Raw genomic sequence first — 16,081 nt, 5'->3', positions numbered from 1 at the left:
ACAGTGACTGGTACATAGGTATGTAAGCTGTTACTATGTTACACATATGTATGTGATAGATACATGCCATTGTACTGCTCTGTGCCAGACCCATGTTGCATAACGATACATATAGAGAAATCTCGCACAGCCTCTACCCTCATGGAGGTATCTATTCTTTAGTACCCATTATAGGAGATTTTTAAATTTGGGATGTCTCCTATATTATACTTAAATAGTTAGAACTCAATTCCAAGTCCTACCTTAAAGAATTTACCAGAGAAGGATGCATTATATTTTTCTCCTTGATTCCTTAGAAAAATCAGTGCCAAATAAATGAATTCGTTCTTTCAACAAATATTTATTGAGTGCCAACCTTGAGCTAAGCAGTGTTCTAGGCACTAGGGATGCTTCAATGAACAAGACAAAACAAAACAAAATTCTTGCCCTTGTGGAACTTATATTCGTGTGTGTGTGTGTGTGTGTGTGTGTGTGTGTGTGTGTAGACAATAAATAAAATAATTTACTGGGGCATCTGGCTGGCTCAGTCATTAGAGCATGTGACTCTTGATCTCAGGGTTATGAGTTCAAGCCCCACAATGGGTGTAGAGATTACTTAAAAATAAAATCTTAAAAAAAAATAATCAAGTAAAATATGTGGTGTAAGTGATGAATACTACAGATTAAAATAGGGAAGTAGATAGACTCGATTCTCTTCTCTAAGCCTCACATCTTAAAGAGCATTGAGGTCTCTCTTTCTCTCTCTCTCAAAATAAATAAACAAATAAATAATTTTTTTTAAAAATGGGGTGCCTGAGTGGCTCAGTCAGTTAAGCGTCTAACTCTCGGTTTCCGCTCAGGTCATGATCTCACAGTTTGTGTGTTTGAGCCCTACATCAGGCTCTGCTCTGATAGCTCAGAACTTGCTTGGGATTCTTTCTCTCTCCCTCTCTCTCTGCCCCTCCCCCACTTGCACTCACACACACTCTCTCTCAAAATAAATAAATAAACAAAAAAAAAAATTAAAGAGCACTGGGGGATTTTATTCCAGTTCCGTGTACATTCTGCATTTCTATATCTGCTGTGGGAATACTAGGATCCAAGAGTACTTGTTCTGGTCTTCCCTTTACACAAAGATTTTATTAAATTCAGCTCAGGTCCTCTTTGTTAATTCTTCCCTTCCTGCTATTATAGAAGAACCATGTTGTCTTCTTAAGTCAATTCAGATTCATTGCAGGAGAGGCACAAACACTCAGTGGCCCTTAGAGTTCTTACCTAATGGGCACAGGTCTTCGTTCCCTTTTGTAAGATTATATCTGTGATTGTATCTGGTGAGCTTGCTAAACACACACATTTTCATCTGTATGTTTCCTTCAATCTGAGCAGGCCCTCGGTGTTCCAGCAGCCTGTCATCTTCCTGGGAGCCGATGTCACGCACCCCCCAGCAGGGGATGGGAAGAAGCCTTCCATTGCTGCTGTCGTTGGCAGTATGGATGGGCACCCCAGCCGGTATTGTGCCACCGTTCGGGTGCAGACCTCCCGCCAGGAGATCTCCCAGGAGCTCCTCTATAGTCAGGAGGTAATTCAGGACCTTACTAACATGGTTCGAGAGCTGCTGATCCAGTTCTACAAATCCACACGCTTCAAACCCACTCGGATCATCTATTACCGTGGAGGGGTATCCGAGGGACAAATGAAACAGGTACTCTGATTACCCATAGTTGCCTTTTGGGGTTTCTAGGTATCTGATGGAGCTTCCTCCCATCTGCCACTCTGGGTAAATCAGATCTGAGAGATGCTAGGTGAGTTCTCAATTAAACCTCATTCTGTTTGTAACTCCTAGGTAGCTTGGCCAGAGCTAATAGCAATTCGGAAGGCATGTATTAGCTTGGAAGAAGATTATAGGCCAGGAATAACCTATATTGTGGTGCAGAAAAGACATCACACACGACTCTTCTGTGCAGATAAAACAGAAAGGGTAAGAAACCATGGTATAAGCTTCATTATCTGGCACAAGTGAATATGTTTTTAAATGGGCATATGTACTTTTTTTCCTAAAAGCAGAAGTGTAATAATAAGTTAATATATTAACTCCAGTTGAGCTTAGATGATCACTTCTGAATGATACAGGTTTTAAGACTGAGTATTTCTCCTGTATGACAGAAGTGCTGGCTTCTAGAGTTGTTTGGCAGAGGCCAAAAACGTACCAGACATGTTGTAGTGATACAGGCAACCTCCAAGGGGCTGGTTTATCTACTTGAATTTTTTTTTTTAATTTTTTAAATGTTTATTTATTTTTGAGAGAGAGACACACACAGAGTGTGAGCGGGGGAGGGGCAGAGAAAGAAGGAGACACAGACTCCGAAGCAGGCTCCAGGCTCCAAGCTGTCAGCACAGAGCCCGATGCGGGGCTCGAACCCACGAAGCGTGAGATCATGAGCTGAGCCGAAGTCAGATGCTTAACCAACTGAGCCACCCAGGCACCCCTCTCTGAACTTTATTATCATATTGCTACTTTTTGTTACCAATGCCTAAGGCATAGTTCTAGGATATAAAGTAGAATTTCTCTTCCAAATGATTTTATATCAGTGCATGGGATTCTTGAGATACACACTTTGAACACTTACAATGTTATACTTTCTAACCATGGGCAAGTTAACTTCTCTAAGCCATAATGTTCTCAACTGTAAAATGTAATAAGAATACCTACCTCACAGGGTTGTTACAAGGATTAAATTAATAAGTGAATATTAATTTGGGGTACAGTTCCCAGCACTTGATGAGAGGTATTTTGTGTACTCGATTTATAATGTTATTTAGGTGTAAACTAGCTAAATTATAGGTATTTAATATTGAGTGACTCTGCTTCTGTGCTATTTTCTATGACATTACTTCATCTTTTCCAAGCCTTCCCTGATCCACCCCAGAGAGACCAGTTCTTTCTGTTGCTTAATCTTGTAATCTTGTGGGTCACTCCCATTATTTTCTAGTACGCCCTTAGTTTTTGTCTCTAATCCAAGGCTGAGCTGTTTCTTTCGTTTTCAGAATCATTGAAAAACAAGATTTTCTCCTTGGGCTCCAGTTCCACCAATCAGCTCATATTCCAAGCGTTGTCTTCTGAATTGTCCAAACCCTGACTCAGTAGTGCTTCTTAGATCCCTTCTAATACAAATTCTCCAACCTCTTGCCCAAACTCTGGTCACAGAATACCCCGCCACCCCCTCCTTAACTGCATCATCACCTCTCTGTCCCTCTGTCAGCTTGCTGTCCATGTAGCTCTAGGACCTGAATTATTTTCCTCCAAGCTATCTCATCATTTTGTTCTTTGCCATCCCATGTCGTTCCTAACCTTCCAAAGATTGATAATCCTGGTCCTTAGTCTACCCTGCTGCCTTGACACTTACCAACATCTCCAGTTTTCTAAACATGCCTTTTGCCAATCTCCAGCTCTGGGTCAGTCCACTTACCCATTTCCTTTGCTTCAACTCAGGCCAGTAGAGAGATTGCTGAGGAAGAAAGTCATTTGTTTAATAAGAATGATATTACAGACTAATGATATCAAATCTCAGACAACCCTGGAGGCTGCAGTTTCTCTGTTCCTCCAGTTCCCCACAGAGTGTATTCCAGACCTTCACACTCCTCAACAACCTGTCCCAATCTGCGATGCCTTCCCTGGCAACACTCTACCTTGCCAGCAATAGAACAACCCTCTATTTCCCCAGTAAACAAAATCTAGAAGGCATAAATTTTCTCAACTTACTCTCCCCTACTTTCAAATGTACTGAAATGTGTTTTCTTTTCTCTATGCTCTCACATCTCAGAGGCTAAGCTCTCCACCTGGACTTTAGTTCCTAAAGGAACACTTCATTAATTACCGTGGTTTTTCAAAACTCCTGTTCCTTCTTCTCACCCTCTAAAGTTCCTCAACTCTTCCTAGGTTTCCCTCACTAAACTTCCCTTTACTCTGCTTATCTTTCTTTTATTTCATGACCAAAATAGAGGAAAACTGACTTGACTTTCCATCTGTACCTTCTTACATATTACATCAATTCTCTGTAGCCTGACTTCAGTTTTTTTTTTTAATTTTTTTTTTCAATGTTTTTTATTTATTTTTGGGACAGAGAGAGACAGAGCATGAACGGGGGAGGGGCAGAGAGAGAGGGAGACACAGAATCGGAAACAGGCTCCAGGCTCTGAGCCATCAGCCCAGAGCCCGACGCGGGGCTCAAACCCACGGACCTCGAGATCGTGACCTGGCTGAAGTCGGACGCTTAACCGACTGTGCCACCCAGGCGCCCTGCCTGACTTCAGTTTTAATGATTCTACTGAAGTTCTTTGCTCAGTGACTTGCTCATTTCGAATCTAGTGATAGCTTATCGGGTTCTTACGCTGACCTCTTTGCCTCACAATAATATGACTTTCCAGATTCAGTGCCCTCCTCTATAATCAGGGTTTTTTTGACTCCTCTTCCTCTGTCCATTAAACACTGACATTTCCAGGCATTTCATACTTTTCTTCCTCTTCTCTTCTGAATTTGAACTCTCTTTAGTCTCACCCACTTTTCTGCATGCATTGATTTTCTTAGAGATTCCTAAATTTGTATTCCCAGCCACAAAAATTTCTATGCAGTTCCTGACCTTCACCTCCAATTGTCTACCGGACACATTTACTTAGATGCTCTGTAGACACTGTATCAGCAAGATAGGCTAGACTGTGGTAACAAAAAAACTCCAAAGTCTTAGTGGCTTACAAAGATGTATTTCTTGCTTATATCACATACCCACTGTGGCTCTGCTGCGGCTGTGACCCTGATGTCCTCCTTTTGGAACCTAGGCTGACAGAGAAGAATCTATCTTGAACATCACCAGTCATTACAGCAGAGGGGGAGAAAGATACGCACAAGCCATGTGCTGGCTCTTAAAGCTTTTGCCCAGAAGTTACACATTTCAGACCACATTTTACAGCCAAAGCAAGTTACATGGCCATTCCCGAGTTAATTGGGTGGGGATGTATAATCCTCCCCCAGGGAAGGGCATGGGAATTTTTGGCACTAGTGATACAATCTACCACAGGCATTTCAAGCAAAACACGTCTAAACCTTCTACTTATTGTTTTATCCTCATCCAAAGCCTATTCCTCCCCCAATTTTCCTTTTCTTCTGTGACTTGGCATCACTGTACATTGATTCAGCCAAGCTAGAAACTTCAGAGTTGTCTTTAAACTCTGCTTCTTTCCTCTCCCCCCATATCCAGCTGGTCAAATGGTCTTCTGTGTTCTGCCCTGAAATCTCTTGTCTTAATTCTTCCTCTTGTGTGTTCCCTCTGGCCTAGGCAGAACCTTCCGTTTTGCAGGAGACTCCTAGTGGTCTCCCCATCTTCACAGATGCACCCTCAACCTGCCGTCAGAGCTATGTTTAAAAAATACAGATCTCAGGTTGCCTGGCTGACTCAGTTGGTAGAGCATGTGACTCTTGATCTTAGGGATGTGAGTTCAAGACCCACATTGGGTGTAGAGCTTACTTAAAAAAATACGTATCATACCTTGCCAATCTACTATTCAGAAACCTTCATGTATCCCCCATTGCCTGCCAGATACTTCCCTTTGGTGTTCAATGCTTTCCTAAGGTAGCTCAAACATAACATTTTAGTTTCATCTTTCCACAATACCTTCATACACCATCCATTTCCCACATGATGCATTTGAATCCCTGGGATGACCACATCCATCCCACTCTTTTTATTTCCCCCACTATTTTTATTAAGGTATAATGTAGATACCATAAAATCCACGTTTTTTTTAATTTTTTTTTTAACGTTTATTTATTTTTGAGACAGAGACAGAGCATGAATGGGGGAGGGGCAGAGAGAGAGGGAGACACAGAATCAGAAGCAGGCTCCAGGCTCTGAGCCATCAGCCCAGAGCCCGACGTGGGGCTCGAACTCACGGACCGCGAGATCGTGACCTGAGCTGAAGTCGGACGCTTAACTGACTGAGCCACCCAGGCGCCCCATAATCCACGTTTTTGGTGTACTGTTTTGCAAGTTGTGACAAATGCATATAGTTGTGTAACCACCATGTCTATGAAGACATAAACAATATATCACACACACATTTTTCCAAGCCCTCTGCAGTCAACCCTTTCCCTCACCTACAGCCCCTAGCAACCACTGACAGACGTTCTGTCCTTATAGTTTTGTTTTTTTCCAGAATGAAATATAAGTGGGATACCATAGCCTGTGGTCTGGTTTCTTTTACTTAGCATAATGCATTTGAGATTCATCCAAGTTTATCATGTATATCAGCAGTTTATTCCCTTTCATTGCTTAGTATTCCTCCTATGGCTGAACCACAGTTTATCTCTTCCTGACTTTAGGGGATATTTGGAGTGTTTCCTGTTTTCATCCCATCCCCCTTTTCAACTCCTGCTCATCCTATAAAGGATGGCTCAACTCTTTGCTCCCACCAGCATTTTCCAGTGCCTTCCATAATGCCCTTATCACACTGCATTGCAGTTCATTGCAGATGGTGTTCATGAAGGGCAGGAATGCAAGTTCATTGGTTCTCTCCATGCCTCCATCTCTCATCCCCAACATCTGCTGCAGAGCCTTGCACATGGGTGCTCAAGCAGTTGAGTTAAACGTGCCTGGATCCCTTTTTCCCGAGGGCAGCATCTCCTTAGATTCTCATCTGTTGATTCCAAGAGAGTTGTTTCAAAAAAGATTCTAAGGTCAAATAAGTTTGGGAAATACTATGTCCACCACCTCCCTCGTAAAGATTATACATTACTGAATAAAGGTTCTGAGAAATCCTACAACAGAAAAACCGTTTTAACTCGAGTTCAACCCAGTATTTCTCAAATCTCTTTGACCATAAAATACCTAAATGCATCCTGCAGAACTAATATTCCTCAAGCACACACTTTGGGAAACAATGCCAGAACTAGTATAACTCCTTTACATTTCCTCTTGCCCAACTAGGTCCCCAAGTTCATATTTGAATTTGATAGAATGAGACTTTTCTCTACTCATAAATGTTCTTGGACACATTGGTATACAATTCAGCTGAAGGTAATGGTAGTTAGAATAGAGCCAAATAAACTCCCATCAAATTCATGCCTCAATGCAAAATAAACTTCCTCATATGGAACCCTGCTGTATATCACAAGAGGATGAAAACTGACCAAATACCAAGGTTTAATTCCTTTCCTTGTAAATGCATTTCTGAAGTTCCCCCCTCGACTTTCCTAGAAATTTGATTTTAGAACTTTGGCTGTCATTGAACCTTACAATTTAGAATTTTAAAAGTGTTTCATAGCTAGTTTTATAGCTGATTAGATTAAGACCTAAAGATGTTATGTTTTGTTCAAGGTATGTAGTTGCAAGACTAGCCTTGGAACTGACACCCTGGTTTTCCTAATTCCCATTTCAGAGTACTCTTACCGATAATGCATGTGCCAGTGACTTCTTTTATTGATTCTGTCAAAGCATTACTTTTTTTTTTTAATTTTTTTAGTGTTTATTATTTTTGAGAGAGAGACAGAGCACAAGTCAGGGAGGGGCAGAGAGAGAGGGAGACACAGAAACAGAAGCAGGCTCCAGGCTCCAAGCTCTGAGCTGTCAGCCACAGAGCCCAACACAGGGCTCAAACCCACAAAGTGTGAGATTATGACCTGAGCTGAAGTTGGACGCTTAACTGACTGAACCACCCAGGTGCCCCAAAACCATTACTTTTGTTGAGCCTGGTGTACCAGTACAAAGATTTATTCATCTTAACTTTTTTTTTAAGTTTTCTTTTTAATTTTGTTAATGTTTATTTACATTGGAGAGAGACAGAGACAGAGCATGAATAGAGAAGGTGCAGAGAGAGAGAGGAAGATACAGAATAGGAAATAGGCTCCAGGCTCCAAGCTGTCAGCACTTAGCCCAACGTGGGGCTTGAACTCATGAATGGTGAGATCATGACCTGAGCCAAAGTTGGATGCTTGACTGACCGAGCCACCCAGGCACCCCGCTTCATCTTAACTTGTAATGAAAGTTGTGCATATTTTTTTACTCTAAGTAAGAACTAAAGTTGCATTTTGGGGGGGGGGGGCACCTGGGTGGCTCAGTCGCATCCAACTTTTGATTTTGGCTCACGTCATGATCTCATGGTTCGTGGGTTCGAGCCCCATGTCGGGCTCTGTGCTGACAGTGCAGAGCCTGCTTGGGATTCTCTCTCTCCCTCTCTTTGCCCCTCCCCTGCTCATTTTCTCTCTCTCTCTCTCTCTCTCTCTTAAAATAAATAAACTTTTTTTTTAAAAGTTGATATTTTTTCACAGGAAGCTTATCCATTGCAAATGTCTTTACATCCCCTCTGTGAACAATGCCAATATGTCAATATGCCAATATATCATCTGCAAATAGATGACAATAATGCAACCCAAAGTCATAGGTAAAATAATTCTTTTTCTGGATTCCCTTATAGAAACAATGGAGTATTTTTGTTTGAGAAAATACTTAAGGATAAAGTGGTTGGACTAAGGAGAGTTACAGAAAATTCATCATGTTGAATTAAACTGATTTTCAAAACTTCACTTAAGAACAGTTTGCTAACTTGTTACCAATTAACACATAAAAGGAAAGTATGGTCTGAGTTCAGTTTGGCATTTTGATGACTAATTATACCTCCCCCCACCTCTTTTTGTTTGTTTGTTTGTTTTGGTAGGTGGGGAAAAGTGGCAATGTACCAGCAGGCACTACAGTGGATAGCACCATCACACATCCATCTGAGTTTGACTTTTACCTCTGTAGTCATGCAGGAATTCAGGTAATTTGGAAGCTGGTTCAGATCTTTGACTTGATAAGGAGATGTTTGCAAACTGAGCAACCAGCTTGAGTAGACTTGTTATTCAACACTATGCATCAGTTTGTTAATGCTTGTATTCTAGAACTGTTATCTTTCCTTCTGGGTATCTGCTTGTAGTTGTGCTAGGAAGGAATACTTCTGAATTTAAGGAGTGGATTTCAATTCTTCTCTCCTCTCAGGTAATTAACCCATGTCAGAAATGTATTAATCATACAAGTCTCTCTCCAGGGAACCAGCCGTCCTTCCCATTACCAGGTCTTATGGGATGACAACTGCTTCACCGCAGATGAGCTCCAACTACTAACTTACCAACTATGTCACACCTATGTGCGATGCACACGCTCCGTCTCCATTCCAGCTCCCGCATATTATGCCCGGCTTGTAGCATTCCGGGCAAGGTATCATCTGGTGGATAAGGATCATGACAGGCAAGTTTCTCAGGCACCATGAACTCTCTTTTTATCTGAGTCAGAAGCATGTTAAAAAAAAAAAAAAAAAAAAAAAAAAGAGCTACTACAGAGGAGTAGAGGAGTAGAGCTACTTTTGGAGGAGCTAAACTTCCTTTTAGGATTTAAATTTCAAGAAGCAAATAAAATCACATGTGCCTTTGAGAGCTTATAATGTGACTTTTGGTCCAAGAAGTGCTCAGGCTTGCTCATACTTGCATGGTGTGTCTATACTCTGCCCAAGGGAAAAAGTCTAATTTGGAGCTGCCTGTGGTTTTCCCGTGGAACAAAATGCATTCGGTTCTGTTTAGGTCCTGAGCAGCCTCAGAGGTGGCAGGCACAGTGTCTTGACTCCAGTCCTAGCAGTCACAGGCCTGTGGATTCCACTTCACGCAAGAGGAAGTCCTGAACATTTCGCTTTGCTTTCAGTGCAGTCTGGAAGAATGTACCAGAGTGAATTTGGGCATGTGTGTGGGAGAGGAGGGGGTGCCAGACCATTTTTACCCCCAAATAGGGATCTCAGTAAGAATCAGACATTTTGACCTGTTACTGACGACTATTAAATAGCTGAACAAGCTCTCTGCATTAATTTTCTTTTCCAAATGACCATCTGTGAAGTGTAGCAGTTTCTGGGCTCTTCCCCAAGTCTGAATTCAGCTGCTAAATAGTAGACATTCCATTGCAAGTCTATTTGTGTAAGAGTTGAAAATACGCTATTATGGAAAATGCCCAGCTGTGGCTTTATACCTTCCGTTCTGTAATATACATTCATTCATTTAACACATTTATTAGGTATTGACTGTGTGCCCAGCACTGTGCTAGGTACTAAAAATAAAAATACTAAAATGGGGAAGACCTGCTTCCTGGGATTTTCTGTTTCAGTATGGCAGACAAAACAGGCAAACGCAGAACTGACAATTAGCCTGAGGCAGTATAGGTGAGGGACCTCAGAAGAAAGGTTGTTAGAGAAGATTTCATAGCTGGATGGATGGGATTTGGCTCTGGAAAGAAGAGAAAAGGATTTTCCAGGCAGAGGGAACAATGGACAAAAGAGAAAGCAAGTGACATGTTTAGACAATAGCGAGTTTTCTTTGGCTAGAGCATATGAAGCTGAAAAAGTATGTCAGAGCAAGGTTGTCTTTGTTAAATGTAAAAAGCTACTTTGGAGATAAAATATCTGGTCCTTAACCATTAATCGGGCTTACACGGGAGAGAAGATGAAGTAAAAGATAACTAAGATTATGAGTTTAGATGATAAGGACGCTAATAATTTAGTAAATAATGATAAATAAATAATTTAGTAAAGTAATTAAGTGGCAAAATTAATAAATTAAGTCAGAAGAAGGATGGTGTTTTTTTACAGTTTACTAAGCCCTTTGTAATACATGGCACCCTTAAGAGATATGTTCAGAAGTTATTATTGTTATCCTGAAAGACCAAAGTTCAAAGGAATTGTTACCTCTCCAAGATCATATAGCTAGTGAGAGGAAGATGAGAAGAGACTCACGGCATAGTGACATTTGCACAGTAACATGGTATGTTCCAGCACTGTGCTAGGTGCAGAAATTCATTTGTCAAATGGTTATTGAGGATATACCATGTGCCAGACACCGGGGATTCGGTGGTTAGTAAGATAGACAAAGTCACTGCTTTCTTGGAGTTTACATTTACTGAGCAAAACATATAGCTAACTATCCAGTTAATAATTTCAATTGTGTTTAATACTATGAAAGAAAAATAGAGGATTCTGTGGAAGTATGTCTCAGGTGGCTCTGACCTGAACTTTGGAATCAGGGAAGACTTCTTTGAGGGAAATGACATCTGGCCGAAGCCTAAAGGACAGGTTGGCTTTAACCAGACATAGGGGGCAGTAGAAGTCCTAATGTAAGCACTGTTAAGGATTTGGGTCTTTGTAGACATTATTCTATTTAATTATTGCAACAGCCCGTTTAATAAGTTGTATTGCGGGGCGCCTGGGTGGCGCAGTCGGTTAAGCGTCCGACTTCAGCCAGGTCACGATCTCACGGTCCGTGGGTTTGAGCCCCGCGTCAGACTCTGGGCTGATGGCTCAGAGCCTGGAGCCTGTTTCCGATTCTGTGTCTCCCTCTCTCTCTGCCCCTCCCCCATTCGTGCTCTGTCTCTCTCTGTCCCAAAAATAAATAATGAAAAAAAAAAAATAAGTTGTATTGCATTTTTCAGTTGAGCAAACTCATGTTTAGAGAGACATAAATTATTTAAGGAGGCACAGCTTGAGCCTAAGACCTTCTGAAACCCAGTATTATTTGTGCTATTTGAAACATGTGAAGTTTGCAGTAGTCTTTTGTTACACCTGGCTTTTTGCATTATTCTCTTTACAGCGCGGAAGGCAGTCATGTGTCAGGACAGAGCAATGGCCGGGATCCTCAGGCCTTGGCCAAGGCTGTGCAGATTCACCACGATACCCAGCACACAATGTATTTTGCCTGAGAGTCTCAGAAAAAGAACTCAATCAATTGGACACCCCATGCAGCCTCAAAATGTTTCAAATGCCTACCGCCTCTAGAGAGAGCCAAGTTGACTTCAGGTGGTCTACCAGCAGCTCGGAATAGTTGCACTGAATCTATACTTCGCAGCACTGTCTGATGCATCAACAAAATTGAGCCATTTTTTAAAAGTAATAGATACTCCTAGATTGTCTTCTCTGATGCACTGGACTGAATTTTTACCTCATCATGCAAAGGCTGATTAGCCTGAACTTCCTTAAGGACTTTACAAGAAAAGGTTTCTATGGAATATTTTGCTAGCTGTGGTGTTCCCCGCATCCCTCTAGTCTTCTAAGAGACGATTATTCCTTGTTTTCTGTATTCATTGAGTGGGGTGTATGCGTAAGTGGGAGAGAAAAACCAAACAATCTACTTCAGTTCAGCGTAACTGTTTTAATTGTGGGGGTCCATAGACTTTTTAATGGAGATTTCTGACTTCGCCACTGTAAATGCCTTTAACGAGCATTAACTTTTGAAAGTTTTACAGAGTTTTGTTAGTTTTCCTACTTTATCTTCTTGATCTCTACAGACTTGTGCTGTGCAAATACAGGCTGCCAGGCGATTGCACTATGTTTGGCTGCAGATGCAGAACAGGCAGCTCTCTTATTTGGTTGGCTTTTGTGAATGTGTAACACAAACAGATGTAATGCATGTCACGGTGACAGATAACACTGCCATGGTAAGAGTACTCCTGTTTCCCCCCTCTTTGAAAAAAAAAAAATTAGCTTTTAGTATTTTTCAGAGTTTTCAAAAGTGCCCATTTTATGCTGCTGTGTGGTTTGTTAGATCTAAATGATTTTTAAACTTTTCTCACAGAAAATTAACTTTGGCAATAAACATTTTTTAAGGTCCCTTTTCTTCCTCCCCCTGACAATGTAGTTTTCTAGATGAGATTTCGGTATGATTTTATCAGCTATTTCTTATAGGTCATAATCTGGCAACTTCTGAAACTGGTCAGACAAGACATATATTTCCATGGCTTTTTAAAGAATTATTTTTATCTGTTTTATAGTCACAGTTGGTGTCCTGTCACTTTGTTTTAAAATAAGCTAGAACCAGGACGCTTCCTTATCGGATAGGCTTTGCCAGTCCTTAAGGTACATTGAGCGATGCTGCAACTTGCACAGATGTACCAGCATTTAAAACTGTTTTTCCCGGGAATCAAGGTTACTCACACAATTATGTGCAGTGCAAATTTTTTTGCTTCTCTTTCAACCTGAAATGTATTTGGTGGGGTTTCCCTCCTTTCACTAAACTAAAACTGCATTTATAGAAGAAAAGGTTGACTTTTCTTAACAGAGTCTAGATTCCGATCACAAGGAGATGAGTTACTTTCTTGGTCCAGACAAAGGGAGCTGATCTAAAGCAAGCATCAGTGAACGTGTAGGGGAAAGGAAAGTGTATTTTGTATTTAGTGTAGATAACACTTTGTGAATGGACAACAGTTACATAGAGTCTTGGTAGTTCCAGCCAGTGTTTCCCAGCCCAAATTTTACTGACTTGTGATTCTCTCTCCGGGAACCTCAGAAGTGAAAGCTGGAGAAGGGGATAAAAGCCCTAGAACCACACTCCTTATGGCTGAGGCAGGTGCTGGGGGAAGAGACAGACACAATGTGGTAAAACGATTTTGCCACCTCTGTCTGGAAACTGCTGGTGGGGAAACACTGGATCTGATGGTGAAGGGTGTTTGCTTGAACTCATTAGCCGGTCCAAATCTCTTAAACTAGCCTTCTCAAAATCCCAGCAATACAAAGCACTGTTTTTCTTCAGTCTTTTAAAGAAGCTTGTAAATACATTGAAGTTTACATTTCCATGTGCTGTTGATCGGTGGCGCCACCAGTGTTTGCTAAGACTGGTCTCTGAGAGTTTTATAACGTATACTGAGTCCTGTAGCTCATTAAGATGACTGCAGACATCCTCATTCTCTGCATATAGTGGGATGAAAGCAAGCTCTGTAACTGAGGCACAACATAGGCAGGAGCGAAGAGATGGCAGATGTTAATTTCTTAAGATTTTCCTTTTCTGCAAATACCTCACTTGGATACTACAAATCAGGACATGTTGGTGAGGGGCTGGCTGCTGCTTTTATTCACACTTGTTCAGGGAGAGCTCAGAAAAATAAATACCCTTCAGCATGGCTACCCTGGACCCAAGAGGAGGAAAAACAGAAACTTCTTTAGGAGAAGGAGGACTTACTGGCGTCCAGGATGTGAAGGACTCTTGGTGGCTGGCTGGCTGGCCAGCAGGCACCACACCTGCACTTGAGTGCCTCCGGCTTGCTTGTTAATAATGCACAGAAGAAGTGTCACTTCTCACCATCTCCTGCACGTATGGAGCAGGGAGCGAGGCGGAATGCCGGGAAGCCCTGATTTACTTGCCGGCAGTCGGGCTGTATGCTTGACCTTGAACTATACAGTTTGTACAACCTCAGTCAGTCCTATACACTGGGGCAAATCAGTGTGGTGGTGGAGGAAAAGCCGGGAGGCCTATTTTTATAGGAAACAGTACCTTTAAGGGGGCAAATGCTGTAGTTTTGGATGAAAGGAAAAAAAATATGGAAGAACTAGGATAATTGGAAAAAACTTGCTGGCGGGGGGGTGGGGGGACGGTGAATCTTTAAGAGGTAATCGCTGCAGAATCAGAGTTGCAGCAATACTGTTGCAAGCAAGTCTAAATACATAGTTTCAATTTGGCTTGACAATTTGAATATGATAACCCCTTTGGACTGACTGAATCGTTATGCATGTGTCAATCAATGGGAGGTGTGCATTCTCTAGAAGTAGATTTACTGTTTGGTTTTTTAAAATGCAGCCTGTTTAGGCACTGTCATGTGGTGTGAAAGATTGAAATGTAGCAATGCTAAAGAGTAACAATTAGGGGATAAGGCACGGGGATATTAAGAGAATGGTGAAGATCCAAATGTTGAACCGATTATGTTTTGTTGTTATTGTTGTTCGCTGTTGAACCCTGAGTGGTTGATAAGGTGAACTAGTGGCTTAATGCAGCCAGCAGTCTGGGCAGGCAGAACATATTCATTCTTACTGTAAATTCTATTTGCTGCTTCCAAAGGTGATGATTTATAAGCAGACATGTTCTATATGGTCTGTATTTTAGGATCTGGCACCCAGACTATATCAGAGCTTATCTACCTGGCTCAGCTATCTACCCTTCCTGTGGGAAAAGGCAATCCACTGTTTAAGAAGGCTCACTCTCTCTGCTCTGCCCTAGCAACCCTTTGTGGATGTGCTGTAAGATTTTCTTGCTCAATAGCAAGGTGGTAGCTCTGCTTTCATTTTAAGAAAGTAGATGCTGAGGGCATTGTGTCAATACTGCTTCAACTCCAAGGATTTTTCCTTGTAAAATTAAAGGGAAGATCTTGTTATTGATTAACCATTTTCTTATCCCTTGCTATTGACATTCATGCTCTTTCTATGTCTGGTGGCTGAAAATGTTTGCATTTGTTCATTTGACTAATGGTGTAATTTTGGTTTCTATATTGTTAGACCTGTAATGTTTTAAAATGTATTTTATTAACTCTGGACTGGATGTATGTCTCTAGCAATACGAGGTACTTTCTAAACTATTAAGGGAGGGGTGGTATCCCCATGTTAAGACAAGATGATGGTTGTTTAAATTTTGCATTTTTTTTTTTTTTGGCCTGCAGGGATATTTTGTGTTCATGTGTCCAAAAGAGAATAAATTGGCATTCTTGTGCCAAAAGTTGTTTTTTGTTGTCAAATTTCAAATACATATGGAGTATACTGTAATGGAAACAGACATGGTTGCTTTTTAAAAACAATTTCCTCCATTTAAGAAGTTTGAGAGAGAACAGAGGGGAAACTTAGTGTTTTTAACTCCTGGGTCTCCCTATCTCTAGAAATTGATACTTGGGGATTTGGGAAGAGCTTCTCAGCAAAATTTCACATATGAAAACTTTTATAAGATTCATCAGGTTCTCAGGATAGCTCTTAACAGGAAAATCTATTTGAGTGAAGTTTTGAGAAAAATCTTCAGTCTCCAGAGGGCAGTACAGCCACATACTTTAAGACTAACTTTTCGAGAGGAGGAGCTGTCTAAATTCCCCCAACCTGTGGCTATCCAGTCTTAAGTCCTTAAAAAATTCTCACCACATTTGGGTGAGTCACAGCAGGGATAATGCAGAGATTTTCACAATATGGTACTTATTTTCAGGGAATTTATGGTTTACCAGAGGGACAAGTTCTGCATACAACACACTTTACTACAGGTAGTTGTTTTTTTCCATCAGCACAATATCCCCCTCTCCCCGTT

The 16,081-nt window shown here is 41.3% G+C and overlaps 1 protein-coding gene across 1 annotated transcript in view; it reads left to right on the top strand.

Moving 5' to 3' along the window:
* The window catches only part of LOC124514656 (protein argonaute-4), a 42,514-nt gene extending 26,999 nt beyond the window's left edge, over positions 1-15,515 (top strand). The window contains exons 14-18 of the mRNA XM_047082797.1: positions 1,366-1,681; positions 1,823-1,957; positions 8,683-8,784; positions 9,052-9,251; positions 11,627-15,515. Of these exons, the coding sequence (XP_046938753.1) occupies positions 1,366-1,681; positions 1,823-1,957; positions 8,683-8,784; positions 9,052-9,251; positions 11,627-11,735 (862 nt within the window). The 3' untranslated portion in view covers positions 11,736-15,515. The remainder of the gene's footprint in view (positions 1-1,365; positions 1,682-1,822; positions 1,958-8,682; positions 8,785-9,051; positions 9,252-11,626) is intronic.
* Positions 15,516-16,081: the final 566 nt, after the last annotated feature.

The sequence above is a fragment of the Lynx rufus genome, unplaced genomic scaffold, assembly GCF_022079265.1.
Source record: "Lynx rufus isolate CCGP_SWC_20201006 ecotype Redwood Valley unplaced genomic scaffold, mLynRuf1.p SCAF_2, whole genome shotgun sequence".
In the NCBI taxonomy this organism is placed as follows: domain Eukaryota; kingdom Metazoa; phylum Chordata; class Mammalia; order Carnivora; family Felidae; genus Lynx; species Lynx rufus.
This window is presented reverse-complemented; position numbering and strand designations above follow the sequence as displayed.